Below are 18,684 nucleotides of genomic sequence, written 5' to 3' on the forward strand. Positions count from 1 at the left end.
TTCTGATCTTCTTATTGCTAATCATTACATAACTAGTAATCATAGCACGATGCAATACGGTTTCCTGGGTACAAATATATTTTTGACGACAGTCACCCTTTTTAAAAGCACCTCTTGAACAATACAAAACGAAATATGACTAGACTGACTATTAATTTCTCGAATTTGTGTAAATGTGGTCAAAGTTAAAAACTACATAACAATCTATGAAAGAGTTTTATTTTTAATACACCTTCCCACTTATCCTGTAACAATTTTGTTTGAACTCATAGAAAATTAGTGTGGCTTTCGATAAAAATATTGTACATGTCATGGATATTATATGTCATGGATGTTATTGCACATGACTTAAGTGCCATCTAACTGTCGACCTTCTTTCATGGTCAGTCGTGCATATTAAAAACCGGTCTGCAAAGATTTTAGTGCTCAATCCAAATATGGTCATATCGTGTCATAAGCTTAGCATCTTTTTGGATTGTGCCTGGCCTGTGCGAGTTTCGCCTCTGATCAAGTAGGTAACAGGTCCACAAAGTAGGGAGAGATCAAAGATCTTTTCGCTTCGTACCCTAATACCTTGGCTTCGTTCAAGTCTTTCAGCAAGATTACTGAATCTTGTAACACAAATATAAACGTGACGAAACCCCTAATATTAGAAAGTAAGGTAAAGTAAAGAAAGTAACTGTTGGCGGTTATATTGCTATTCTCATGCAAACTCTCGTATTGACACCCTTTCGCAATATAATTTCACGATGTTCACGCAATGAGAGCAACCCGGATAACTTTGACAGACCAAGTTGGCGAGCTCAGCGATCTGAAATGTGAGGGTAGCTAGGAGGTAGTTAAACTCGCTCGTGGAATGGATGTTTATATCATACTATCTTAAAAGTCATGTACTAAACATTACATTATTAAAAAATCCCGGCACGGTGTACAAGCGGCGATTTCTTGGGTACAAATATACTGTACTTTCGATTAGTTCGAGACGGTATTGCGAATGTCAAGATTCAAGTGACCGTTTATAAGTTTATTTAAAGATCACAATGTTCGTCTTCTCTCTCACTCTGACTGTGTATTACAACACCCAACGCGAAGCACGTCACTCCCAAAGCTTAGCGAAACCTAATTTGATTGGCTTTCAACCTTTTCTAAACGTAACATTCACTTTGATCACGGAATATTACTTGACACGCAAGCTTATTTTATTTTGTTGATAAGATGAATCACCCAAGCTAAATTGTTTTGTTTTTATTCCTTTTTTCCCAGAATAAAAAACTCACAATATAACAGGATAAACTGTCACACAATACGACTGGAACTTTCACGACAACAGTTCATATCCTTCACAGTGTCAAGCGAAATATGAGAAGACTGACAATAAATTTTCCGAAATTTAGCTCAGATGCGGTCAAAGTTACCAACTACATAATCTGTCAATGTCGAGGAAAAGGTTGTTGTTTACATAATCTTTTCACAGACCTTCTGTTTTGTCGTGAGTTCGTCGGAACACAAGCAAAAGGAATATTAATTAAAAGGAATATTAATTAACCACAAGAGATTTAAAAAATACCCGAAATGCCGCTCTCGGATCGCTCGCGCTCTCGGCTAAAAATAAATCGTATCAAACAAATAAACGACAGACTACCAACTATAGTAAAAATATGAGACAGCTCTCTGCTACGTACACTTTTTCAGTTCAGTGACTCATAAATTGAAGTGACTTCAACAAGACTTGAGTGTACATGTCATGGATAGTTAACACACGCTTTCAGAGTTTATACTTAAGTAAAACTGTCATCTGATGAGCTGATGACCTCATGATTAGTCGTGCGTACGGCCGATATTGCTTTTCAGGGCGACTGGCAAAGATTTTAGCAATTATATCCAAACATGGACATATCGAGTGACACAGAGCATAAGGTTGGGCATGGCCTGTGCCTTTCGTCTCTGGTCAGGTTAGTAACGAGTCCGCAAAGTGTGGAGCCAATGAAGATCTTTAGGCTTCGCACCGTTAGCACTTTGGTTTCATTCAAGTCTTTCAGCAAGACTCCTGAATCTTCACGGTTCAAGGGATTTGTAATACAAATATAAACGTGACGAAAACCTGATGCCGGAAGGCATAGTTATATCAGTATATGAACAATGTAGTTACGTCATACTTTATCTTATATAAGCACGTTAGCCTGGGCACTCTTGATTACTTTATTAATCCTTTGTAACTACCTTCTTAAAGAGCTACGTCTATTTGGTCAGGATCTACCTTCTTAAAAACGGCTACTGACCAAGAAATTTATCAACATCTCGGCTTCGGTTTAGTCGACGCACAGGGAAATGTTGTTTAAGAACATGTTTTCGATGTTTTCCGTGATTGGTGCCTTTTTGCCACTGGTCACGTCAGAAATAGTGTCCACAAAGTATGGAGACATTGAAGGTCTTGTGACTTCGTACCCGAATGCCTCGGGTCCGTTTAAGTCTGTCAGCAAGTTTCTTGGCGTTCCTTTCGCCGCTCCGCCGATTGGAGAGCTCAGACTAAAAGCCCCAGTGCCGCCAAAAGCTTGGCCGAACGTTCTCCAAACGAAAAAGCATGGAGACGTGTGCCGGCAGGGTACATTGTTGGAAATTTATATCAAAATGTTCGCTCCAAATTTCACGTACAGTGAAGACTGTTTGTATCTGGATGTCTACAGCCCAAATGTCAGCCAGAGTTTGCCCGTGCTGTTTTATATCCACGGAGGAGGTTACGAATACGGTACAGCACTCACATTTCCCAGCGATCTTTTGGCTCTTCACGGTGTAGTAGTAGTTGTGATCCAGTATCGTCTCGGACCATTTGGATTCTTGACGACCGGAGATTCTGCGGCCCCTGGGAATTATGGAATGTTGGATCAAGTCGAAGCACTCAAATGGGTCAAAGAGAACATTGAACATTTTGGCGGAGATCCCAGCAAGGTGACCATATGTGGTATAAGTGCTGGCGCAACGAGCGTGTCTCTGCATCTCATGTCACCTCTATCTAAGGGTCTTTTCCACCAAGCCATTGCAGAGAGTGGAGTGGATTTGAGTCCCTGTGCAATTCAACCCGTTGCGTCGGCTCTCCGTCTCGCTACTGACCTTGCTGAAAAGCTAGACTGTGCGACGAACGATCACAGCACAATGCTCGCTTGCATACTCCAGCAAAAAGACGTGGACATACAGAAAGCTTCCGACACAATTGCCTTTGGGATATCTCATATAGTACGCTGGGGGCCAGTTGTGGATAATCACTTTCTTCTTGACACCCCCCGGAAACTACGAGAAAAAGGAGACTTCAGGAAAGTAAAGTTGATGATTAGTTTTACCAGTCAGGAGGGTGCTGGAGGCCTTGGAGTGATGGCGAACCGGAGCTTTGGAATGGCGGAAAGTGTGGATAACGGAGCGAGTCCCTCATTCTTCAAGAAATTTGTAACAAACTTTGCGCATTTTCGAAACAGCAGGTGAGTTGAAATGTTGTTTTTAGGTGTAGCAACTCTCGTAAGCTTGTAATTGTTTTCGGTTCGTTAGCAGTCATTCAGATTCTTATACTTCCCAACTCAAATACGTTTTCCGATTGGAGGAGAACGTGTCACGTGTCGTGAGTCAAAACTCACTAACTCCCTAGGGCGAACAAAACTAACTAACTCCCTAGGGAAACAACGACTTGAAATTTCGACTGGCACGTGATCAGGTCCACTGCACGAAAAGCCAAATATTCGGACCCGAATTCCTTCGAATTCGGATCGGCGCACGCCGCGTATGCCGCAATGTTCTGACGTATTCGATTACGGCTGACTCGAAATACACCTGGAATATTCTATAGGAATCCGGCCTTTTTTTCCGTATTCAAATTTAATACTCTTGAATGACTCGAAGTGTTCGATAAATCATACGCGCCACGTTTTGGTAGATTAATGTTGTATTAGATGTTCTTCGAAGATATAGGAATCATTTATGACTCGAACATTTTCGAATACTCTCAGTTGTTCGAGAGTTTGCGACTGGAACACGAGATGCACGACGCCACTTCTGACGTGAACGTCTTCGAATACTAATGAACACGTCAAGTATGCTCTAATTTTCGAGAATCGCACGCTATGAATACGAAAGTTATGTCACATTTTTCACAGCCAAAGATGTCTCGCGTCGTCAAGAACGGATTTTATGCAGGTAATATACGCTACCGCGTAGTTCAGTCAGACAACACGCTAGTGGTCCGAAGCGTGCGACTGGAACACGAGACTCATGCAAAGTATAAAACGGAAACGTGTTCATGTTTGAATACTGAGGCATACGTGAGGTTTTAAGGTATTCTAAACGACACACTTCAAGTGTTCTGTGGTGTTCGACTGGGACACGAGACTCATGCGAAGTATGAAACGTGTTCATGTCTGAATACTGACGCATACGTGAGGTTTTAAGGGTATTCTAAACGACACACTTCAAGTGTTCTGTGATGTTCGACTGGGACACGAGACTCATGCGAAGTATGAAACGTGTTCATGTCTGAATACTGACGCATACGTGAGGTTTTAAGGGTATTCTAAACGACACACTTCAAGTGTTCTGTGATGTTCGACTGGAACACGAGACTCATGCGAAGTATGAAATCGAAACCTGTTCATGATCGAATACTGAAGCCAACGTGAAGTACTGAGGACCCATACCAGAGCTTGTATATCCCCCAAACTGCGTTCAAACTGCCGAGTGCAACACACTTTTTAATTCCTTTGGATTCCTAACAAAACCCACCCAAAAGAAAGAAAATTGTTCTGGTCAACGAACGAATACACGGTCGTGCTCCTGCCGTATGTCCATATTCGATAAGAATTTTCCAGGTCCACGTCACGTTTGTACACGCCATGAATACTCTAGAATTCTATAGCTTTGGCGTCAAGATCACGTATTCGAGGGTAAACGAATACACTCGCAGATCGCACATACTTTGAATTCATAGTCTAAATTTTGCTTCTAGGAGAATGCTATGCACCCGAACTGTTACATTCTTTTATCAAGTTCTTTTTACAAAGGGTTCGCCATCATACTCTAGGAGTGCGACAGATGTGTGGTATACTTTAACGAAAATCCTCGAACGATTATCAGGGGAGCGTATTCCACCATATTCGACACGAATATTCCAGGTGTACGTCACGTGTTGTGTGCGGCTTGAATACTCTAGGATTCTATTGCGTCACAATCACATATTCGAGTCTAGAATACTCTAGAATATTTTGGCTTTCACGCAGTGGTCGCGCTCCTAATGAAACCGCGGCAAATTCGCGAGCCAGCCGGCGTCAAGCAAACGATTTCTTCGCAGTTTTTTTCTATTTTTGAGTTGGGAGGTATAACAAAACACTTAACGACTGGTCCAACGGGAAACAGTAAGTTTTGTTTCCCCGTGACCCTCAATGTTCCCCTCGGCTTCGCCTCGAGGAATATTGATGGTCTCGAGGAAACAAAACTCACTGTTTCCCTTGGGGCCGGTTATTTTAAAGTGCTTATTGTTTTGGGGCTAGGGACATTGTTTCTGTTGTTTGTTCTATTGCCCTCTTGAAGGGTATAAAACCATTCATATGAGACCGTACGAGAGTTGCAATACCCGACCCTTTACGTTGGGTTCGATAGTCTTGCTGTTTATTTTGAATTGTGTTAAACTCGCGGAAGAGTGGGGGATGGCATAAACTATGCGTTTTATTAAGTGAGCCAGTCACCAGAGCGGTGAAACGTTAAACTATAAGGCAAAGCTCTCTTGATCTAACTCGCCTTCTTCACTCTACATCCGCTTGTGGTTATATCTTCGAGAGATTCCGCAATAATTCAGATGTCCTTTTCAACTACATTCTTATCTGAAAGTTTTGTTTTATGAAAGCAATTGGAAAAGCGTTTCTTTTTTCCGGTTCTCTGAATGTTCTTCTCTTGAAAAGAATTGAGATATTTACAGACACAGGTCTAACTTAAGCAAAGGGTTTATAAAGCATAAAGAAGTAAAAATTAGCGATAAGAAAGAACAACGTTTCGGTGACATCGTGACGCCATTTTCAAGTTCAAATGCAAAAAGATAAACTTGAAAATAGTGTCACGATGTCACCGAAACGTTGTCCTTTCTTATCGCTAATTTTTACTTGATTATGGTCTAACTTGATTTACGTAAAATTACCTGTAAACCACAATCCTGGTCAAAAGTCTTGGGACACTTTGCACTTTTACCAACATATGGTCTCTCTGTCCAACTCCCCCTCCCCACCCCCAACACAATGTTAATATCCGTTCATCGAAAGTAGACCCACTATTCCAACATTGCTTTGGGGGAGGGGGGCTCGGAAAATTGAATGATGACTTCCCATTTTGTCAAGTGTGCCAAGGACTTTTGGCCAGGATTGTCTGTCCAGTGTTTCTGTACTTTAACGCTATTAATTTAGAAGATATCTACAGCCCAAGTTGAAAGTAAAATCCAAATTCAGCGGCAAGTCATTGGAATAATAAGTTTCTTGTTTCTATCTTTTTCCTTTATGATGAATCGAACATCCAACAACAATTGTCCCATTTTCCTTTTTTAGAGATAAAACCGCCGACCTCGTCGCGGACGCGCTGGAGTTCATGTACACGCCATGGCCTGATAACAGTGATAAATACGCACTGAGAAGTCAACTTGTCGACCTCGTTGGTGATCAAATTTTCACTGCACCAAGTCACGAGGTTGCTGATATTCACAGCAAATATGCTCCAGTGTACATGTACGAGTTTGCTCACCGTCCAAAGAACGCCAGTATTTCCGCTGAGTGGATGGGAGTTGCTCATGGCGAAAACGTGTTTTTTCCCTTTGGAATCCCACTGTGGTTTCCTAGGTATGACGCGGCCGACAAAAACGTCAGTCTGTTTATCATGGCAACGTACGCAAACTTCGTCAAGACCGGCGATCCAACGCCACAACCAGTCAGTGGTGTTACGTGGGAGAGGTACAACTCCACTCACAGAGCTTATCTGCAAGTTGAAACCAAACCCAAGATGGCGGCGGCGTTTGCTTCTCGCCGAATGGCTTTCTGGAATGATTACTATCCTAAACTGCAGCAAGTGAAGTTTGATACCGAGAAGGAGGTGGTCAGCGGTGGAAGTGCTGGTGTTGCCATGGGAATGCTTATTTACATTGCACTCGTCGTCGTTTTTGTGCTGTTCTGAATTGGAGTTGAATAACTTCGCTCACGTCAGTCAGGTGCAATGACTTGCTCGGGCCGGTGTAAATATGTTATCACTGATACAACATACTGTCAGTATAGTTGAACCTCATTATTTCCAACTCGGATATTTCAAGCACTCTGTTTTCCCGAACTCAGCTAATTTTCCTTGGATGTATACTTTTTTATTTATTTACTATCGTCTATTTCGAAATTCCGCCATCTCGTTTTCCTTCGGAGCTAGAGATAGTGGCGTATAAGTTTATTTTGGCACTGTTAATGAACTAATAATGTTGAACTACCTTTGGAATTTGTATTCTATAAAAGTACGAGTTGATTGAGAACAATTCAAGACCAAATAGTCACCTCTTAATGCTTCTGGTCGGTTTGAAACCTGACAACGTGACATGCGCATGGGACATCACACATGTGACATGTAACATTACCCTTGCCACACGTCCCAGTGTCAGAGATTTGATCTTGCATGTCACGGATGTGATGTTACATGTCACGGATGTGATGTTACATGTCACAGATGTGATGTTGCACGTCATGGATGTGATTTCTCTTGTCAAAGATGTGATGTTGCATGTCAGAAATGTAATGTTGCGTGTCACGGATACGATCTTTCATGTCACAGATGCTTCGTCGCATGTCACAGATATGATGTTACATGTCACAGATGTGATGCTACATGCCACAGATGTGATGTTGCATTTCACAGACGCGACGTCATATGATGTCATAGGCCATTGTTGTACTGTTGCGTGTTACTCTGGTGAATGTTTATGTCAAAGGTGACATTCAACATTTTATCAGTAACACGCATGGCATGCAGCCTTGTACCAATAACATGCAACATGCATGCATGGAGTTTTGAACTTGATCAAAATCTTAAATTTGCAAACAAACCTTCACATGTAATATTCAACGTTATACGTATAAGAATGTTTACGAGAAAAAGCGTTAGCGGCTAAATAAAAATGAGATCAAGATGTAAAGTAAGGTAAAGTAAAGTAAGCTGAAATAAAGAACGTAACTGATGGCGTTTATATTGCTATTCTCATGGAAACTCTCGTATTTATACTTTTTCGCAATATAATTTCACGATGTTCACGCAATGAGGGCAGGATAACTTTGATAGACCAAGTTGGCGAGCTCAGCGGTCTGAAATGTGAGGGTAGCTAGGAGGTAGTTAAACTCGCTCGTGGAATGGATATTTATATCATATTAACCAGGAGCCATAATCGGGGACGGAGACCGTTAGCACGCGCCATTTCAAGTATTGGGGTTTTCCCATGATATGGGACAATAATTCTATTTTTAGAACAAATTGCGCCATCACCTGGGGCATACGCGCGTACATGCTGCGAGGATTTTTGCGGATGTCGCGCGGGGGAAATGGCGTCCGAAATTCCCGAAATGTTTCATGTTTTTGGCCCTCAACTCAACGCGTTTACGTCTGTTGGAATTTTGCTTAAGTATTTTCGTCGTAAGCTGCTCCCGTTTGAGTGAAGTAAGACAGTGTCGAATTTAGGTATGTTCCGCTGTAAGCTTATATATATCGCTGACCAAGTTGTGTTCCGACGGATGCTTCTTTTACATGAGTTGTACTTACTCCACTTTAAATTTCACATATGTTGAAGATTAACAGCTCTTCCATTACACGGCAAAAAAATAGCTGGATATATTTAGATATAGCAGAGCTTCAGGACTTCATAGTTTCCTAGCTCCTCTTACCACACACTTGCGAGGAATTTGTCAGTCTATCGCTACCGAAAAGTAAAACAAAATAATTGCTAGTTTGAGTTTCGCTTGAATTGTAAGCAACGCTTGATGTTTCATCAAGGCTTAATAACTTTACGTCCGTAGATACTGCTCAGTTTTATTCGTGTAAAAATCCAGTAAATTCTCTGTTGTCGATGAATGAGAGCGCCCGTCGATGCGTGTTTTGTACAGTCAGTAAACATGACAAATTGTACTTCCGCCGCACTTTCGTGTGAAAGCGTACATCGAACTCAAACTTTATAGTTTTTAAATATGTTTAAATTTGATAAATGTTTGAGAACATATTAAAAGCTAAGCTGAAAATATGTGAATGAAGCAGAAATGATCAGCAAAGTTACGATGACGCTTTCTTTAATCAACTTGGAATAACGATTTCGATTTTGTTGATCGAGTTATCAAAACTCCTTGTCTATTTTCATTTTCGCAGTGTAAAACTTCACTATGCTTATGTTGAAGAAACACATATGATGTTAGTAGCCTTTTTTGCGTTCGTGAAATTTGTTGCAGCATCTCAGCACAAAAGATAACGAAGGAAATCTTTGTCAAGATTTGTTGACAATTGAAAACACTGACTCGGACTTGAAAGTGCACGCGCTGCACTATGCAAATGAGCTAATTGTACGCGTCAGACTTTCCTTTCAAAAACTTTGCAAACTCACCAAACAAGCAGAAACAATGAGAAACCATCAAAACAGGTTTTGGTTATGATTAACCATTGTCTGAGAAACTCACAAATTTATTCGATACCAGAGTAGAGAGTTTTCTTGCTATATTCTTAAGTCAGAACAAACGCAAAAACATACGCGTAAGCTTACAACTAGCGTGAGCAGATCTTATTATTCATTCCCAGCGCGAGATTGAAGTCTTGTTTTCGACCCTAAAAAACCCACCTTTTCCGTTAGCTCAGAGCATAAAACTACATATAAGCGCCCTGGTTCGTATTCCCTGCCTTATTCCCTGCCATCGCTGTGAAAAATACGCAAGAGAATCTCTCAACTCTAACCATTTGATCACGCAACGTGACAACATCCACGCGAGAGCCCCTGACATGTGCGTGAATCCGCGCGGATATATGACGTCAGGATGGCGCAATTTGTTCTAAAAATAGAAAAATTGTCCCATATCATAGGTGCGCGTGAATCCCGAGGCTTACGGCCTCCGTCCCCGATTATGGCTCCTGATATTAAACATTACATTATTAAAAAATCACGGCACGGTGTACAAGCGGCGACTACCTGGGTACAAATATATTGTACTTTCGATTAGTTCGAGACAGTATTGCGAATGCCAAGATTCAAGAGGCCGTTCATAAGTTTATTTAAAGATCACAATGTTCGTCTTCTCTCTCACTCTGACTGTGTATTACAACACCCAACACGAAGCACGTCACTCCCAAAAGCTTAGCGAAACCTAATTTGATTGGCTTTTAACCTTTTCTAAAGGTAACATTCACTTTGATCACGGAATATTACTTCACACGCAAGCCTATTTTGTTTTGATCTGAAGTTTATATGAAATAATTCATATATGAACTGCGGTTGTAGATGAAAGTGAAGAATGATCATCGCAGTTAATTTTCCAATTTAAGCAATTGGAAAGAAGAAGCCTGAAAAAGCATCGCACCGGTATCGCGGAGGTCACGGGTTCGAATCCCGTTGAAGCCCTGATTTTTTCAGGCTTCTTCTTTCCAATTGCTTAAATTGGAAAATTAACTGCGATGATCATTCTTCACCTTCCTATTTTGTTTTGTTGATAAGATGAATCACCCAAGCCTAATTGTTTTGTTTTTATTCCTTTTCTCCCTGAATAAAAAACTTACAATATAACAGGATAAACTGTCACACGATACGACTGGAACTTTCACGACAACAGTTCATATCCTTCACAGTGTCAAGCGAAATATGAGAAGACTGACTATAAATTTTCCGAAATTTAGCTCAGTTGGGGTCGAAGTTACCAACTACATAGTCTGTTCACAGACCTTCTATTTTGTCCCGAGCTCGTCGGAACTCAAGCAAAAGGAATATTAATTAACCACAGGGGATTTGAAAAATACCCGAAATGCTGTCGGTCGATAGTGTCTGCAGGAAAATAGGGTTTCTTTTTGTGAAAGCTACTAATCAAAACAAAAAAACAGTGAGTCAAAGAAGCCTAAAAGTGGACGATTAATGTTTAACTGCTTTTTGCGCAGAAACATAAATACAGAAATACACTTAACTGCTTTATTGATTGAGAAACGTGGCGTGATTCATAGTAAACTCGTAGCATTAAGCTGTCTTGATGTTAAAGGAGTTACGTCATGGTTCGCGCATCTTGAAAAGTTTAACCCAAATGTTTCAAATTCGTCGTTTGTAATCCGTGTTAATCTTCTCCATACTTAACCATCCTTGTTTCTTTATGGTTGATTATTATCTCTTTGGTGTTTTTCTATTTTAGTAAACAACTATTTAAAGATTTGCTTCAATTTAAAGGTAATTTTGTTCGTCACCAAAATAACTCAAAATACCGTGACTGAGATCCTTTAATTACAACGAGAAGTCATCAAATACAAGTGTTCCCTTTTGTCCAGACTTTGAATTAGCCTTTTCTAACTGTCGAAAGATGTAACCAACGGAAGAGATGCTCACAAGTTTTAGACGTTTTATCTTTTTCAACAAAAACACGCGCTACCGTCTCCACTAGAAAAGACTGAGAGCATCTCTGGATTGCGTGAATTATAGTTATTGAGAAGGGGGTAACATTCAGAAAGAGTGCGGCATGTGAACTGGGGCGAAAACGATTGCGCGTTTTCGCACGCAGGAGAGATCTTTTGCCCAGACACGCTCTGATTATGTTTCGTTCCAGCCTGTCCATAGGCTTTGAGCTTGAATATCAAAGTGTCCACAAATACAAATTTTACAAAAACAAACATGCTCACCCAAGGCAATATAAAAAGACAGAGAAACAGAAAAGGGTATCAACGTTTGGTTGCGTGAACAACATCAGTAACTGGTTATCATAAGAGCAGGCAGAAAGAACCATTTATCCAAATTATACACGCTGTAGCTCTGTTGCATTTTTGACAAACGAGTGCGAAATTAGTTTTGATTAGATTTGATGTAATTATCTTGTCGAAAATTCTAAAAGACTGGAAAAGAGAGCAAGGGATTATGCATATATAATATTGCTAAAACCTTCTTTACATTCTCATGAAAAATCCTATATTTACACAATATTATTTTACGATAGCTTACGATGCCAGCAATGAGGTTTGAATACCTGTCACAGATTGGCAAATTGGAAAATCTGAAACGTGAGAATGAAAAGATTGTAAAAACTTACTCGTTTGATATTATCTTTCTGATCTTCTTATTGCTAATCATTACATAACTAGTAATCATAGCACGATGCAATACGGCTTCCTGGGTACAAATATATTTTTGACAACAGTCACCCCTTTTAAAAGCACCTCTTGAACAATACAAAACGAAATATGGCTAGACTGACTATTAATTTCTCGAATTTGAAAAATTTGGTCAAAGTTAACAACTACATAACAGTCTATGAAAGAGTTTTATTTTTAATACACCTTCCTACTTATCCTGTAACAATTTTGTTTGAACTCATAGAAAATTAGTGTGGCTTTCGATAAAAAATATTGTACATGTCATGGATATTATTGCACATGACTTAAGTGCCATCTAACTGTCGACCTTGTTTCATGGTCAGTCGTGCATAACACCGGTCTGCAAAGATTTTAGCACTCAATCAAATATGGTCATATCGTGTCATAAGCTTAGCATCTTTTTGGATTGTGCCTGGCCTGTGCGAGTTTCGCCTCTGATCAAGTAGGTAACAGGTCCACAAAGTAGGGAGAGATCAAAGATCTTTTCGCTTCGTACCCTAATACCTTGGCTTCGTTCAAGTCTTTCAGCAAGATTGCTGAATCTTCACGATTCAAAAGATATGTAACACAAATATAAACGTGTAACAATACAAATATAAACGTGACGAAACCCCTGATATAGGAAAGTAAAGTAAAGTAAAGAAAGTAACTGATGGCGTTTATATTGCTATTCTCATGGAAACTCCCATATATTTATACTCTTTCGCAATATAATTTCACGATGTTCACGCAATGAGGGCAGGATAACTTTGACAGACCAAGTTGGCGAGCTCAGTGATCTGAAATGTGAGGGTAGCTAGGAGGTAGTTAAACTCGCTCGTGGAATGGATGTTTATATCATATTATCTTAAAAGTCATGTACTAAACATTACGTTATTAAAAATCCCGGCACGGTGTACAAGCGGCGATTTCCTAGGTACAAATATATTGTACTTTCGATTAGTTCAAGACAGTATTGCGAATGCCAAGATTCAAGAGGCCGTTCATAAGTTTATTTAAGGTGGCTCTATATAGTTTTTTTGGCGCGCGAGGCATGGGTGCGAATGGCGCGAGCGCGCGAGTATTTAAAAGAAAAGTAAAAAACAAAAATAAACATGGCGGCGAGACTTTTATCGCGAGTCGCGTTCCACTTACCGCTATCCTTTTTGACCAGAACAAGTGTTCATCAAAAAACGCCTAGAAATGTGTTTAAAAAAACACTTCTTTCGTGTTCTTCTGACGTGGTTAAACTGAGAAGCCAATTCGCAGCAGTTATCGCGCCGACATCAGAGAGAGAGAGAACAGTCGTGATCGTACGCGAAGGAAGTCACAGAGTGGTCACGGTGTACTTTTTATGGTCGGAGGCTTCGCTTTGCGTTCCCTGGGCGATGAAACACCGAAAACAGCTGAAGAGTCTGCAAAGGCGCAACTGACATCGGAAACAAAACCACCATTGCGTGACGAGAAGGGTCGGTTCTCAAGAAAGAAACCCGCTCAAAGTGGAAACACGCACGACAGGACTCGTGGGATAAAGGAGTGGAGGGCAAAGAGGAGTTTCAAGGAATGGTCGAAGATTGGTCCCCACCGAAGAAAAGAGAAACCCGTTTAAATCAGGTGTGGTTTAAATCTTGTTTTCGCTATACGTGGCACCAAGCAATTCCCTAAAAGTTTTAAGACAAGTGCTTCATCAAGACTTTCTTTGCTCTGAAATAGTTCTCAATTTGAACTTTTGTATTATACCATAGGTAGCTTATAGCAAATCGTCAACATAATTATACCTGAACATTCTGACATTTCATTTTAAAATTCCAACATTTTTTGTTACAGTTACAACCTAATAATTACCATTAAAATGTATAAGTTTTAAATTTTTATCAGGAAAAAACAAAGAAGGAAAATTGCATTCTACATGGAAGTAGAATTATGGACTTGGATGTTTTGAGAAGTTCATTGAAATGTTGTCAACACTGTAAAGCAGGTGAGAAGAAACATTTTTCTGCCTAAAGAAAATCAACACTAAAGAAAAGTCAAAATGAATTCTCAGTTTTATGGCAAGTACACACAGCTTTAAGGCTATAAAATTAACAGGTTTCGAAAAAAGAATTATGAGGTTGATAATACATGTATATCTTAAATACATTACAAAACGTCTCATATGCAATCAGCCATAAAAAGCCTCGGGTTGGTCCTTAAATTTTTGGGCAAGTTCCCTATAACAAGCGTCACACAATTGTTTGTCTATTGCGAGCAACAAAAATGTTTTTGATAAATTTGGAACAAACAAGCAGTTGTAAATTTGCCACAGACCACAAATTGCATTCACTGCATTTTGAAATGTTGTTGGTTTTTGCAAAAATTTACTTGTGCTCGTTTATTCCAAATTAAAGGAGACAACACACTGCCAGAATAAAGTATCAGATCTTCCTGAGTATCAATATATTCACTTTATTTTCAGCCAATTTGCCATTGTGGAACATAACAGCAGAAAAAAAATGTGGGTTAGCCTCAGTGTTCTCAGTTACCTGTGCAGTGTGTGGTACAGAGAATGTTGTCAAGACCTCCAATGAACACAGGAGCGGTCAAAGAGGTCCAATCAGTCAGGATGTTAATTCAAGAGCTGTTCTTGGGTGTCTACATACAGGAATCGGTGAAACCTGTAATATATTCGTAACCGGAAGTTGTGTTAAGCTGTTGTATTACCCAAGATGCTTAGAGAATAAAGTTGTTGTGTTGAGCAAGCCTAGTCAACTTGTCTTGTTATGTCACCGAGCCATACTTTTGCTAGTATGTTTCATTTTGGCAACGAGGATGGGATCCTCTACATGCACGAAGACGCATGAGAAATCCAGTGAAGTTTTGATTTTCTCTGTGTGAGGAAAAAGGTTTGTTTTCGACCGAGGCAACTTGATCAAAGTTTGAGCACGTGCTATCAAAATGGCGGGAATTGGATTGTTTGGTCGTGTTGGCGAGTTCAGCCCTGAGCGAGAGACTTTTCGTTCCTATGTGGAAAGAATGGAAATGTTCTTCATGGCAAATAATATCATAGAAGAAACAGGCGAGGGTAAAGAGGAAGCCAATCTCGCAGTTGCAAATAGAAAACGTGCTATCTTTCTGACTGAGATTGGACCCGAAGCATATTCTACCCTGAGCAATCTGCTGGCACCAGTGAAACCAAAAGACACTCCTTTTGCGGACATTGTCAAACCATTGGAGAAACATTACAATCCAGCGCCATTGGAGATAGCAGAGAGTTTTCATTTTGGAACTCGCTATCAAAAACAAGACGAATCCATCAGTGACTTTATTGTGGCCTTGAAGAAGTTATCGATTCATTGTAACTATGGAGAGTTTCTCAACCGAGCTCTGAGAGACCGTTTTGTGTGCGGATTGAACAATCCCAAAATACAGAATAAACTTTTGAACACCGAGGATCTTTCTTTTGAGAAAGCGTGCCAGATTGCCAAGTCAATGGAAATGGCAGAGAAGAACACCCAAGAATTCCGTCCTGTCAGTGCAAGTGATGACAGCCAAGGCATAGTAAATAAACTGGAAACTGTAAACACTAAGGAACCCTCATGTTACCGGTGTGGTGGTAAGCATGCTGCACCTAAGTGTAAATTTAAGTCAGCAAAATGCTACAAATGTAGCAAAGTAGGTCACCTTGCATCAGTTTGTCGCAGTAAAGATGTTGAGTCTAGCTTGAAAACAAAACAACCAGGAGCTAAAGGTACTGTTCATAGTGTCTTAGAATCAAACACAGAAGGTTATGATGATAATGATGAGTTAGGTATTTATTCCATGTATGCAGTTGGTACAGATAATCCTACCAACAAAAGTTATACTGTAGAAATGACCATAAATGGTTCACCATGTGCAATGGAAGTAGACACTGCAGCTGATTACTCAATAATGAGTAAGAGCACACATTCTCAGAAATTCAGTAATTTTCCACTTCGTCCATCAAAAGTTGAATTGAAAACCTATACGGGTGAAACCCTTACAGTGTGTGGTGAAATGCTGTGTGATGTAGTGTACAAGGGCCATGAATATACATTGCCAATTATTGTAGCTGATTATGAGAAGAAGCCTACTTTGCTGGGAAGAAATTGGTTAAACCATATAAGGCTTGAGTGGGGTGAAATATTTAGTTTAACAAGATCCGAGTTGGAAAGTGCCAAAAGTCAACTTGATGGATTACTAGTTAAACACAGTGAGTTGTTCAAAGATAGCTACGAGGGCATGAAAGGGTTGGAAGCACACATCACCATGAAAGATGGTGCAAAGCCCATATTTATTAAGCCACGTAGGGTTCCATATGCACTAAAAGATGAAGTTGAAAAGGAGTTGGATAAATTAGAGAAAAATGGGGTAATCGTTAAAACTGACAGATCAGACTGGGCAAGCCCAATAGTAGTTGTGCCAAAGGCTGACAAATCGGTTAGAATTTGTGGGGACTACAAAGTAACCATCAACTCAGCTGTTGAAGATGAGCAGTATCCCCTTCCCACCCAACAGGACTTGTATGCTGCCCTCTCGGGATCAAAACTTTTCAGCAAACTTGATTTGTCGCATGCATATGCTCAGCTAAGTGTTGATAAAGCAAGTCGTGAGTACCTGACAATTAGCACACACAAGGGACTCTATTCCTACACCAAATTACCATATGGGGTTAAATCAGCACCTAAAATATTCCAAGCTAAAATGGATATGATTTTGCAAGGAGTAGAAAAATGTGTGTGTAAGCAGGATGACATTCTTATTGGTGGTGTCAGTTGGCAGGAGAATATCAAAATCCTGGCTGAGGTATTGGAGAGGTTGCATAAATATAACCTGCATTTGAAGATGGCAAAGTGTGAATTTCTGAAGAGGGAAGTTGTCTATTTGGGTTTGAAGATAGATGCTGAAGGTTTGCATCCAGTTGAGGAAAAAGTAGATGCTGTAAAAAGGGCACCAGTACCACAAAACGTCAGTGAGTTGAGATCTTTTTTGGGCATGGTCCAGTACTATCACCCATTTCTACCAGGTTTAGCAACCACACTAGCACCATTACATGAGCTCCTCAAAAAGGGTGTCCAGTGGACATGGACAAAAGAGTGTCAGCAAGCATACGAAGCTTGTAAACAAGGTCTCACCAGTGATGCACTGTTGGTGCATTATGATGGGGACCGTGAACTGAGACTTGCTTGTGATGCGTCCAGCTATGGAATTGGAGCAGTTATTAGCCATGTGATGGATGATGGCCAGGAGAGGCCAATAGCCTATGCCTCTCGGACACTGAGTTCAAGTGAAAGGAACTATGCACAAATTGAGCGTGAAGCATTATCAATTGTTTTTGGTGTAAAAAAATTTCACCAGTTTTTGTATGGGCGTAAATTTACCCTGATCACTGATCACAAACCATTGTTGGCAATTTTCAATCCAAAATCCGCTATCCCCACACTAGCAGCAGCTCGAATGCAGAGGTGGGCTGTGGTACTTTCGGCGTATGACTATGAGATTGAATACAAAAGATCTGAAGACCACGCCAACTGTGATGCTCTCTCAAGGCTACCACATGAGGACTCCACAGTGGGAAGTGAGGGTGTGGTCTACAGTGTGAGTGTAATTGATGATGATTTTCCACTCACTGCAGAAGATATAGGAAAGGCAACCCTTGTAGATCCTGTACTTGGTAAGGTACATCAATTTGTGATGTCAGGTTGGCCAGAAGGGTGTCCTGATGAGACCCTCAAACCCTATCATAATAGAAGAAATGAGCTGTCCTGTGAACAGGATTGTGTCCTTTGGGGCTCTAGGGTGATTATTCCACCAATCTTTAGAGCCAAAATGCTGGGGCAGTTGCATTGGGAACACCCTGGTATATGTGGTATGAAAGCAATTGCTCGTACATGCATGTGGTGGCCAAAAATGGATCAGGAAATCGAGGAAGCAGTGAGAGTATGTACAGTATGCCAAAATGTTAGAAATGCCCCACCCAGTGCACCCCTGATCCCATGGAAGTGGCCAACTAGACCATTTCAACGGATCCATATCGATTTCTGTCAGAAGGGTAATGATTACTTCCTTGTAGTAATCGATAGCCACTCAAAGTGGATTGAAGTGAAACATATGAGCTCTACAACTACTGAACGGACTATTGATGAGCTCCGTTTAATTTTTGCTACTCATGGTTTACCTGAAGAGGTGGTGTCTGACAACGGACCACAGTTTACGTCCATTGAATTTGCCGAATTCATGCGCAAAAACGGCATCAAGCACACGTTGGTTCCACCCTATCACCCTCAATCTAATGGGGCAGCGGAGAGGTCTGTGAGAGTTGTTAAGGATGCTTTAGTTAAACAAGTGCTTGAG

The 18,684-nt window shown here is 40.5% G+C and overlaps 2 protein-coding genes across 2 annotated transcripts in view; one reads left to right on the forward strand and one right to left on the reverse strand.

Moving 5' to 3' along the window:
- LOC145488634 (neuroligin-4, X-linked-like) overlaps window positions 1-18,684 on the reverse strand; it is a 198,055-nt gene that overhangs the window by 150,454 nt on the left and 28,917 nt on the right. The window lies entirely within an intron of this gene.
- On the forward strand, window positions 1,736-9,223 carry LOC145487236 (neuroligin-4, X-linked-like). Its single transcript, XM_081465960.1, has 2 exons — window positions 1,736-3,470; window positions 6,567-9,223. The coding sequence occupies exons 1-2, from the start codon at window positions 2,329-2,331 to the stop codon at window positions 7,183-7,185; spliced, it is 1,761 nt and encodes a 586-aa protein (XP_081322086.1). The 5' UTR covers window positions 1,736-2,328; the 3' UTR covers window positions 7,186-9,223.

The sequence above is a fragment of the Orbicella franksi genome, chromosome 5 (genome assembly GCF_964199315.1).
Source record: "Orbicella franksi chromosome 5, jaOrbFran1.1, whole genome shotgun sequence".
Taxonomy (NCBI): domain Eukaryota; kingdom Metazoa; phylum Cnidaria; class Anthozoa; order Scleractinia; family Merulinidae; genus Orbicella; species Orbicella franksi.